The 11816-nt window shown below is 48.2% G+C and overlaps 1 protein-coding gene across 1 annotated transcript in view; it reads left to right on the top strand.

Moving 5' to 3' along the window:
• TDRD9 (tudor domain containing 9) overlaps positions 1-11816 on the top strand; it is a 789496-nt gene that overhangs the window by 66807 nt on the left and 710873 nt on the right. The window contains exon 3 of the mRNA XM_082275596.1: positions 6660-6782. Coding sequence (XP_082131722.1) covers positions 6660-6782 — 123 coding nt within the window. The remainder of the gene's footprint in view (positions 1-6659; positions 6783-11816) is intronic.

Here is an 11816-nt window from a genome sequence, read left to right as displayed (position 1 = left end):
CAAAATGGAGGTGCTGAAGGCTGAATGTGCTGCTAGGAAGAGGCCCAGATTCTCTCTCCTCTGATTCAGATGGTGATATGGCTGCTGCGGCGGGCGTGCCCTTTTCAGGGTCTCGCTCATCCCTTGACCCTCTGGGGTCAGAGGGGGAGGTGGAGGGGGTTGATTCTCCCCTGGGGTCGCCTGCAGAACGTGCAACTATGGGCGAGTTGATTTCTTCTGTAAAGGAAACGCTTCATTTGGAGGATGAGCCCAGTCCTCCGGGCATTGTGTCCTCTTTTGGTACTCACAGGAACCGCAAGTTGGCGCAGGGTTTTCTCTGCCCCGCTGAGTTTCATTACACTGTTAATGAACTGTGGCGCACTTTAAAACGTCCATTCATGGTACCTAGTCGGTTTAAGTTACTTTATCCCTTTGCACCGGCTACGGAATCGCGATGGTGTGTGCCTCCACAGGGGGATCACACTGTGGCTGTATTGAACAAGGCTACCTTGATTCCTACTGAGTAGACCCCGTTTTTTCGGGATCCCACGGACAGGAGGTTGGAGTCTCTGGCCCGCCATTCCTACACGGTGGTGGGTTCCTTGCTCAAACCTGTTTTCGCGTCCGTTCTGGTGGCTCAGGCGGTGGCTGATTTGACTAAGGTGCTTAGGCACAACCTCGTGTCTGATTCTGCCCCACCTGCCACGCTGGCTATGGTGGATCAAATTCACCAAGGAGTCATGTATCTGTGCGATGCGGCCTTGAATGAGGCCCCTTTGGTAGCACGTCTATCTAGTGTCGCGGTGCTTAACCGTCGACTGATCTGGCTGGAGAGCTGGTCGGCTGACCAGACATCACGGAAAACAGTTGCTGATTTTTCCCTATGCTGGTTCTCGCCTTTTTGGCGAGGCGTTGGATACCTTGGTGAAAGGTGTCACGGGGGGCAAGAGCACCATGCTGCCCCAGAACCCGAAGCACAAGTCCTTTCGTGGCAAGCGGGGCTCCGCCTCTCGACCCAGTCAGGGGTCCTTTCGTGCCTTTCGGAATCAAACCAAGGGCAAGCCCTTTCAAGGGCCAAGGTAGCCAGAAGAAGCCCTGGACGGGCAAACAAAAATCAGGCAGTGCCGGTGCATCTGGTCAATCCGCCTCTGCCTGAAGGGGCGCCCTCACCCGTTTCAGGGGTGGGGGGACGTTTGCGCGGTTTCTAGGGCTGGGCGATAAATCGATTTAATCGATTTATCGATTTTTTTAGTTTGGAACGATTTTTTTTTTTAAACTCGAGTTTTTTTCTACAATACTTTTTTTCTGCCTCGGACCACCGCCGCGCCTGGATGTGACGTCAGCTGCGGGGCGGGCGGTGCGTCTGTACATGCCGTGGGCTTTTAGCGTGCTGTGCGGATCCCGGAAGCGCTCGGCTCATTGGTTGGCGTGAAGTGACATGTAGCTGAGAGGCGAGGAACATGTGGGTTGCGATGTCTGTTGTACTGCGCATGCGCTACTCCTGGTGAACTGGTATCGCAATGGTTCAGGATGACGGCGGTCCTCAGTGGTCGTTGGATATGGAATCCATCAGAATGGAAATCTAGAGACAAGACCCCACCGTGATCTCTGTGATCGTGGCCCTTGTGGTTGTGCTGGTCAGCCTGGGTGAGTTCTATACAGGAGTGTCAGGATACATGTGTCAGTGTACCAAGAGAGGAATGTATGGGAGGCACAGGGAGCATTGTGACGATACAATTACCTCATATATGTACTAATAGGCTGTTATTTCTTTCTTTATTTTATTTTACATATTTTAATTACTTTTTTTTTTTTATTTAACTTTATTACTATGACAAGGGAAGAAACACATCCCTTAGGATAGCTTGGGCAATGACAGGTACTCTTTATTGAGACATCAGACCCCTAACATCTCCCCTGCAATTCATCTGGTGAAACACTGATTGTGTTTGTAGCAGCCAGGAAATGGTGGCACCAAAATCAGAAGTGATGAAATCCTTGTCACTGCCAGCCTCTCACCATAGAGGAGATCAGGGTACGGATGTTCCGTCATCTTCTCTATGGGCAACTGATCCAAACAGAGTCAGACACACATATACAGCGCTTCTCCTTCTCCTCAGTCCTCCCTCCAGACTCTGCAGTCATTTTTTAAGTGCATTGGAAAAAAAAAATCGAAAATCGAATCGAAACTCGAATTTTTCTTTAAAAATCGAAGATTTTTTTTTTAGGCAAAATCGCCCAGCCCTAGTTTCCTCCAACCTTGGCTGCTCCGAATTCCGAACAGGTGGGTTCAGGAAATCATTAGATCGGGGTACAAGATCGAATTCCTTTCCTGGCCGGCGGACAGATTTTTCCCCTCAAATCTTCATTTGACCCCGGGGCGTCTGCAGGACCTGCATCAAGCGGTGCAGGACCTCCTTGCCCAGGGGGTGATTGTCCCGGTGCCTCATCGGGACAAGTTTCGGGGTGTTTTCCAATCTGTTTACTGTGCCCAGAAAGGAGGGCAAGGTGCGTCCTATTGTGGACCTGAAAGCACTGAACCGCTTCGTGTGTGTTCGAAAGTTCCGTATGGAATCTCTCCGTTCGGTGGTGGCCTCCCTGAGTCCGGGAGAATTCCTGGCCTCTATAGACCTGAAGGATGCATACCTATACATCTCCATTTTCGAGGGTCACCAGAGGTATCTTCGGTTCGCAATAGCGGACGACCACAATCAGTTTGTGGCGTTGCCTTTCAGTCTCGCTTCGGCTCCAAGGGTCTTTACCAAAGTGTTGGCGCCTGTTCTGGGCCTGCTAAGGGCACAAGGCATTGCGGTCTTGGGATATGTGGACGATCTCCTTTTAAGATCGAGTGTCCGCCAGGACCTCTTGCGCGATCTGTCCACCACGGTACAGACGCTTCAGGAGTTCGGATGGACCATTAACGTACAGAAGTCGACCTTGTCCCTTCGGTTCGTCTTCCCTATCTGGGAATGGTTTTGGACTCTGCTCAAGCAAAGGTGTTCTAGCCGGAGGGCAAGCTCCGGACTTTACAGGACGAGATCAGGTCTCTCAGGGACAAGCCGTCCTCGTCACTCAGGACCTGCATGCGGTCCCTGGGGTTGATGGTGTCAGCCTTCGAGGCGATGCCGTTTGCTCAGTTCCACACACGGTCTCTTCAAGTGGAGATCCTGGCCAGGTGGGACAGACTACCTCAGTCCTTGGATCTGAGTGTCTCATTGAGTCGCCGGACCAGAACGGATCTTCTGTGGTGGCTTCAGTCCCCGGCTGTGTCAGAAGGAAAATCCTTCCGTCCGCTGCTGTGGACGGTGATTACCACGGATGCCAGCCTGTCGGTCTGAGGTGGAGTCCTGGGCAACCTGTCTGCCCAGGGCACTTGGTCGGGGGAGGAATCCTCCCTTCCGATCAACATATTGGAATTGAGAGCGATCAAACTCTGTCTCTTCCAGTGGTCGGATCGACTTTGGGGCCGTCCGGTTCGAGTACAGACGGACAATGCTACCGCGGTGGCTTACATCAACCACCAAGGGGGCACCGGGAGGTGACAGACATTCTGTCTTGGGCCGAGACTCATGTCCCGGCGATTTCAGCGGTTCACATTCCGGGTGTGGAGAATTGGCAGGCCGACTATCTGAGCCGCCAGACCCTGTACCAGGGGGAATGGTCCCTACACCCGGAGGTCTTCAAAATGCTTGGTGCGAAGTGGGGATCCCCGGGCGTGGATCGGTTTGCGTCTCGGCTAAACCACAAGGTGGAAAGGTTCGTGGCAAGAACGCGCGATCCTCTGGCAGACGCCTCGGATGCGTTGGTGGCCCCTTGGCATCAGTATCGTCTGATGTATGCCTTTCCTCCTATTCAGTTGTTGTCCAGGTTCCTTCGCAGGTTAGCCTCGGAACCTCACCTGGTGATTCTGGTGGCGCCGGACTGGCCACGCCGGTCCTGGTACGCTGACATTGTTCACCTGGCAGTGGCGCCTCTTTGGCGGCTGCCAATGCGGGAAGATCTACTGTCTCCGGGACCGATCTTCCATCCTGCTTTACAGTCGCTGGCTTTAACGGCCTGGCTGTTGAAACCCAGGTCCTGAGAGACAGGGGTCACTCCCCTGAGGTCATTCCTACTCTGATCAAGGCTAGAAAAGCCTCCTCTGGTAAAATCTATTACCGTACCTGGAAAGCATATTTCGCCTGGTGTGAATCCAGGGGGTTCTCCCCTCGCTCGTACTCGGTGTCAAGAGTTTTGGCTTTCCTCCAATCTGGGGTGGACCAGTGCCTGGCGCTGGCCACGATAAAGGGCCAGGTGTCTGCACTGGCTATTCTTTTCCAACGCCCTGTGGCGTCTCATTCCTTCAAGGTGTGCGACATTTGGCTCCTCCCAGGAGGGAGCCTTTACCTCCCATGGGACTTGAACTTGGTTCTGTCCGTGTTACAGCGTTCTCCCTTTGAAAACATCCGGGAGATCTCGTTGCCTCTACTGTCTAAGAAGGTTGCCTTCTTAGTGGCGATCACTTTGGCTCGCAGAGTATCGGAACTGGCGGCGTTGTCTTGCCGCTCTCCTTACTTGGGAATTCACAAGGATAAGGTGTTCTTGCGACCACATCAGTCTTTTCTTCCTAAGGTGGTCTCTGAGTTTCACCTTAATGAGGACATTGTCCTGCCTTTGCTTTGTACAAAGCCTAAGCATCCCAAGGAGGTTGCATTGCATTGGATGTTGTCAGGGCGATCAGGGTTTACCTGTCGTCCACTGAATCTTTTCGGAAGACTGATTTCCTCTTTGTCCTTCCTGAGGGACCTCGGAAGGGCATGGCTGCGTCTGCAGCGACCATTGCCAAATGGATCAGACAGACCATTGAACAGGCCTATGCTTTAAAGGAACAGGTGCCACCCTTCTGTGAAGGCGCACTCTACCAGATCTTTGAGTGCGTCCTGGGCCTACTGGCATCGTGCCTCGGTGGCCCAGGTGTGCAAGGCTGTGACTTGGTCGTCAGTGCACACCTTTTCCAAATTCTATAAGGTAGATGTTCTGGCATCAGCTGATGCCTCCTTTGGCCGCAAAGTTCTCAGTGCGGCAGTGTCATGAGGGACCCTTGTTTTGTTGTGGGTCCCTGGCTGTTGGGGTTGTTTATCCCCTGGGTTATTTGCTTTCCTGGGCTGTTGCTCCTGTTGAGCCTTTTCTGTTGCCCAGAAGGTTCTCTTACTGTGCGTGTAAGGTTCCTTTCTCTGATGTGGGTACTGCGTTGCCTTTTCTACGGTTGCGTCTCCCACCCCTCATGTCTACACTGCTTTGGGACATCCCAATAGTGATAACTTAGAGGTGGCGGCGACTGTCGGAGGACGTAAGAGAACTGAATTTTTGTAAAATCTTACCTGTAAAATTCCTTCCTGAGTCCTCCGACAGTTGCCGCCCCTGCCCCTCTTTTGTTTTTTTTTTTTCTGGTACACTTACTGCTATGCTACCAAACTGAGTTGGGAGTGTTCACTGCAGGGGGTATTGACCAGTGGGACAGCCCCCATGGGTGTGTATATGCAAATGTCTTTGTTCTTTTGACTAAGTCTTATGCCTAGCTACTCCTGCGGAGCGGAAGTCAATACCCAATAGTGATGACTTAGAGGTGGCGGCGACTGTCGGAGGACTCAGAGAAAGGAATTTTACAGGTAAGATTTTACAAAAATTCACTTTTTTTGTGGAAACGATTATGCCTAAGTTGTATGGCCAAATTATTACTATATATACAGTGTCTTCCCGAAAGTAAGACATCTCCGAAAATAAGACCTACTTACAGTTTTGCCTCTCGCTGAAATATAAGGGCCCCCCCCCCAAAATGTCTCCCCCCGAAGCTACCGTAGCGGCGGGCACCGCCGCGCAGTTCGCTGTTGGCCGCAGCACAGCCGGAACAGTTAGGAAGTGCGAGGTCTCTTTTAATCAGAGAACCCGCGCCGCCACCAGGACAAGCTGCCACCTGCTGCTCACTCAATTAGACAGTGAGTTGCACGGGGAAGGAGTCGGGCACATTGTGTGGACACACAGGGGTGACTGAGGTAGGGGGTAAATGTCTGATAAAGGGGTGGGGGGGATGTCTGGTGGGGGTAGTGGGATCACTTAAAATGACACAGGAGGATTACAGGGAGCAATCAAAATGACACAGGAGGATCAGAAAGGGGGGAATCAGAATGACACAGGATGATGTCATGTGCTGGTCTGAGATGACAACTACTACCGTACCGTATACAAGTAATACATTTCCTTTTTTTTTTTTTTTTTTGTTTAACAATAAAAGTGAACCGTATTCTTGGAAAAATAAGACCTCCCCTACAAATAAGACCTAGCGCGTCTTTGGGAGCAAAAGCTAATAAAGACACTGTCTTCTTTTTGGGGAAACATAAGACCTAGCGCGTCTTTGGGAGCAAAAGCTAATAAAGACACTGTCTTCTTTTTGGGGAAACAGTATATGTGTGTGTGTGTGTGTGTGTGTGTGTGTGTATATATGTATGTATATATGTATGTATATATATATATATATATATATATATATATATATATATATATATATATATATATATATATATATATATATATATATATATATATATATATATATATATATATAATATAATATTATGCTTTTTTTTTTTTTTTTTTTTTTTTTTTAAAAACCTCCAACTTTGTGTCATTTGATCTGTTTTTAGGTAGGATTGGAGAAGAAAGCCACGTCAGACACGTGTTTGATTTATATGACAACTGGTGTTCTTCTGCAGAAGATAGTTGGTGCAAAGAGTCTGACTGAATTTACTCACATTTTCATTGATGAGGTAGGTTTTTTGTTAATCTCGAAAGATATTTATACATATGTGCTTGTGTTGCTATACACATTTCCCTCAAATATAAAGAATCCGACCAGTATTGTGCTCCTGATTTTTGTAGTTTTTGTAATAGTTTTGCAAATTTTCATAAATATTTTTGATTAAAAATACATTAAAATCATTAATGGGGCTCACTAACACAAAGCAACGTACAAATTTCATGCTAAATATGAAAGCTAAAATTTTGAGTTAAACAATTGTAAATTTTAAAATGCCTTTTTAAATCGGTAAATGTTGAAGGTGTGAAACTATAAATTAGCAATTTACACTATAAATCTGGATGTTGGCTTCACACTCGTGTTGCTCTACATTATCATAAAATGCTCCAGGCACAAATTTTATCACAATGTAGTTTATTACATCAGGTGGCAGTGCATTCCAACATGTTGCCGCGCATAGTGCTAAATCCTCTGTCCGTGCAGGGGAATGCAGAATTTATTTTGATGGCTCACATTGAGGAGACTGTGTCGGTAGAGCACTTTTTGAATGAATTGATAAATTCAGAGGCTTGTCGGCTGTTGGTAATACCGATTTTGCTTATGAGAGTCAGGAGGACCAGTCTGATATACACTGCTCAAAACCGTTAACGGATTACTTTAAAAACATAGACCTCAATGGGGAAAATATGCTGGATATCTATACTGCTATAGATTGAGTAATGTGTTAGGAACGAACAGGCACATAATTTGATGAAAATTATAAATATCAACGTACAGTAGGCTGAATTCAAAAACACCCTGAAAATTTTAGTGAACATTTTTTGCAGTAGGCTAGTCCATTTTGCTGAAATTTCATTGCAGCAACTCAAAATGGTACTCAGCAGTTTGTATGGCCCTCGCGTGCTTGTATTCATGCCTGACCATGTTGGGGCATGCCCCCAATGAGACGGATTTTGTCCAAGGGTATTTCCTCTGAGATCTGGACCAGGAGATTACGGAGCTCCCAAGCAGAATAAGGTGCAAGCTGGCGCTTTCAGACTAAAATATAATGTCTCAGAGGTGTTCTGTTGGATTTTGGGCAGGCGAACGTGGGAGCCATTCAATGGTATCCATTCCTTCATCCTCCAGGAACTGGCTGCATACTCTTAACCACATGAGGCCAGGCATTGTCATGCATCAGGAGGAACCCAAGACCCATTGCACCAGTTTAGGGTCCGACAATGGATCCAAGGATTTTATCTCAATATCTAATGGCACTCAGGGTTCCATTATCTAGCCTGTAGAGGTCTGTGCGTCCCTCCATGGATATGCCTCCCTAGACCATCGCTGACCTAACACCAAACTGGTCATGCTGAACGATGTTACAGGCAGCGCAACGTTCTCCACGGCTACTCCAGACTTGTCACATGCTCAGGGTAAACCTTCTCTAACTTTTGAAAAGCACAGGGCGCCAGTGGCAGGCCTGTCAATTCTGGTATTCAATGGCAACTCACAATCAAGCTCTATGCAGGGTTCGTACGGTCATGAAAATCCTGGAAAAGTCATGGGATTTTGACATGACACTTTCCAGGACTGGAAAAGTCCTGGAAAATGGGAAAACTTACTAAGTTTTGGAAAAGTCATGGAATTGTGTTGTGCAACTATTTATTTTTGTCTCGGGGCCCCCTGTATTCTGTGGGAGCGGGGACAGTAAGTGGACTAATTTCTGTGTTTCGGGTTTTAGGCGGATTAATCTGCCGCAGCGCACAGCTGAAGCCTGATCACTGGTCTCTTCAATATGAATAGACTGTGACAAGCTCGGAACTTTGCGGCAGATTGATCCGCTGAAACTAAGAAATCGTGGCTATACTGTCCCGCTCTCACGGACGTACCAGCGGGGGGCGGGGGGTGCGTGCACTGGGGGGTGTCAGGCCGGTGTCCATCGGGCTGCCCGCATCTGTGTGAAGAAGGCTGCGGCAGAAGGGATGTCAGTGAGGAGTCTATTGTGGAATGTCAGGAATGTCAGTGAGGAATGTCAGTGTGGAATGTCAGTGTGGAATGTCAGTGTGGAATGTCAGTGTGGAATGTCAGTGTGGAATGTCAGTGTGGAATGTCAGTGTGGAATGTCAGTGTGGAATGTCAGTGTGGAATGTCAGTGTGGAGTCTATTGTGGAATGTCAGTGTGGAGTCTATTGTGGAATGTCAGTGTGGAGTCTATTGTGGAATGTCAGTGTGGAGTCTATTGTGGAATGTCAGTGTGGAGTCTATTGTGGAATGTCAGTGTGGAGTCTATTGTGGAATGTCAGTGTGGAGTCTATTGTGGAATGTCAGTGTGGAGTCTATTGTGGAATGTCAGTGTGGAGTCTATTGTGGAATGTCAGTGTGGAGTCTATTGTGGAATGTCAGTGTGGAGTCTATTGTGGAATGTCAGTGTGGAGTCTATTGTGGAATGTCAGTGTGGAGTCTATTGTGGAATGTCAGTGTGGAGTCTATTGTGGAATGTCAGTGTGGAGTCTATTGTGGAATGTCAGTGTGGAGTCTATTGTGGAATGTCAGTGTGGAATGTCAGTGTGGAGTCTATTGTGGAATGTCAGTGTGGAGTCTATTGTGGAATGTCAGTGTGGAGTCTATTGTGGAATGTCAGTGTGGAGTCTATTGTGGAATGTCAGTGTGGAGTCTATTGTGGAATGTCAGTGTGGAGTCTATTGTGGAATGTCAGTGTGGAGTCTATTGTGGAATGTCAGTGTGGAGTCTATTGTGGAATGTCAGTGTGGAGTCTATTGTGGAATGTCAGTGTGGAGTCTATTGTGGAATGTCAGTGTGGAGTCTATTGTGGAATGTCAGTGTGGAGTCTATTGTGGAATGTCAGTGTGGAGTCTATTGTGGAATGTCAGTGTGGAGTCTATTGTGGAATGTCAGTGTGGAGTCTATTGTGGAATGTCAGTGTGGAGTCTATTGTGGAATGTCAGTGTGGAGTCTATTGTGGAATGTCAGTGTGGAGTCTATTGTGGAATGTCAGTGTGGAGTCTATTGTGGAATGTCAGTGTGGAGTCTATTGTGGAATGTCAGTGTGGAGTCTATTGTGGAATGTCAGTGAGGAGTCTCGTGTGTTGGATAGGAGGGGGATGGGATGCGACAGCTGCATAGAGAGGAATTGATCTTTCATATTCCTCATGTCACTGAATGTTGTTTCTCCTCCTCTCAGAAGCTGCACTAGGAATATGGAAAGTTTAAATTCCTCTATATGCAGCTGCCCCATCCCCCTCCTATACAACTTCCTTTGCTGGCCCCCCTAAGTGCTCTTTTAGCCCCCTCCGTGCTCTTAGTCTGGCTCCCCCAGTGATCTCCCCCCCCCCCCGGCTCCCCCTCAGTGATTTCCTGTCCCCCCCCCCCCCCAGACAGTGCTCTCCAGTTCCCCCCCTCCCCCTGTGCTCTACATCCCCCCTGGTTTTTCCTGCCTGCCCCCCCCCCAGTGCTCTCCGCTCCCCTGCGCCTTCCTACCCCCCTGCAAGCCTCTAACCACCTCATGTATTATGTCCGCAGCCTCTAACCATCTCCTGTACCATGTCCACAGCCTCTAACCACCTCCTGTACCATGTCCACAGCCTCTAACCATCTCTTCTATCATGTCCGTAATCTCTGACCATCTCTTGTCTTTTATCATGTCTGCAGTCTCTGAGGGGGTCTGGAGAGGAGTCAAAAGTGGGAGTGCTGTCGGGATGGGGATCACAGGAAAAGTCAGACATGTGTGGACTGGGGAGAGGAGACTACAGGATAAAACCAGAGCATGGTGCACCTAAGAGGAGGTCAGTGACAGTGCTGCCCGGCCAGTCTGAGGGGGGTGGTCACTGATTTAAGGGGGCACTGTTATAAAGGTTCCTCCTTGTATCAGGACCCCCCCCCCTCCCTTCCTTAGTGCATTCACTCTGTGGAAAGTGGTCTTTGGTCACCAGAGTCCCCCCCTACATCAGAGTTCTCAGCTTTTTCACCCGTGCGCTCGAAGTGACACCCGCTCCCAGCTGCGGCAGTGGTGCTTCCATCTCATCCACTGTAAAACAAGGGACCATTTTTAGTCGCGCTGTATCCAGAAACGAAACCCTAACTGCAGAGGTATTGTACACTACAAAGATTGTCATTTATTTTAGTAAAAATATGCTGGGTGTGACATGGATTTTCTTCTTATTTAACATGTATACATACTTTAGGTCATGAATATTTACGTGAAGTCATGGAAAAGTCATGGAAAAGTCATGGAATTTTATTGGTTAAAATGTGTATGAACCCTTTTATGGTGCCTGGCAGTGAGCACAGAGCTCACTAGAGGACGTTGGGCCTTCAGGGCCACCCTCATGAAGTCTGTTTCTGATTGTTTGGTCAGAGAGATTCACACCAGTAGCCTGCTGGAGGTCATTTTGTAGGGCTCTGACAGTGCTCTTCCTGTTCCTCCTTGCACAAAGGAGCAGATGCCGGTCCTGCTAATGGGTTAAGGACTTTCTATGGCCCTGTCCATCTTTTCAAGTTACTGCCGGTCTCCTGGAATCTACTCCATGCTCTTGAGACTGTGTTGTTAGACCCAGCAAACCTTCTGGCAATGGCCCATATTGATGTGCCATCCTGGAGGTGTTGGACTGCCTGTGCGACATCTATAGGGTCCAGGTATCTCCTCATGCTACCAGTAGTGACACTGACCCTAGCCAAATGCAAAACTAGTAGAAGACAGTCAAACGATAAGTAGGAAAAAAAAAGGTTAGTGGCCTTCACCTGTAAAACCATTCCTGTTTTCGAGGCCGTCTCATTGTTGCCTATGTAGTGCAACTATTGGTTCTTTCATTAACGCCAAAGCAGCCTAAACTGATTAACAACCCCATATGCCAAGAGTTGACTTGATTTTATGCTATATTCTGTTTAGAAAGTGTTCCTTTTTTTTTTTTTTTTTACAGAGTAGTGTACGTTTGTGGTCACTGAGAAATGCAGCTGATGTAAGTGATACTGTCTTGGTTAGCTCGAAGAAGTTCCATGCCGCCGTTTGCCTTAACATTGGTGGCAGCAAAATGGTTAAATGAAC

Source organism: Pelophylax lessonae (assembly GCF_965119305.1).
Source record: "Pelophylax lessonae genome assembly, chromosome: 13".
Classification (NCBI taxonomy): Eukaryota; Metazoa; Chordata; class Amphibia; order Anura; family Ranidae; genus Pelophylax; species Pelophylax lessonae.
This window is presented reverse-complemented; position numbering and strand designations above follow the sequence as displayed.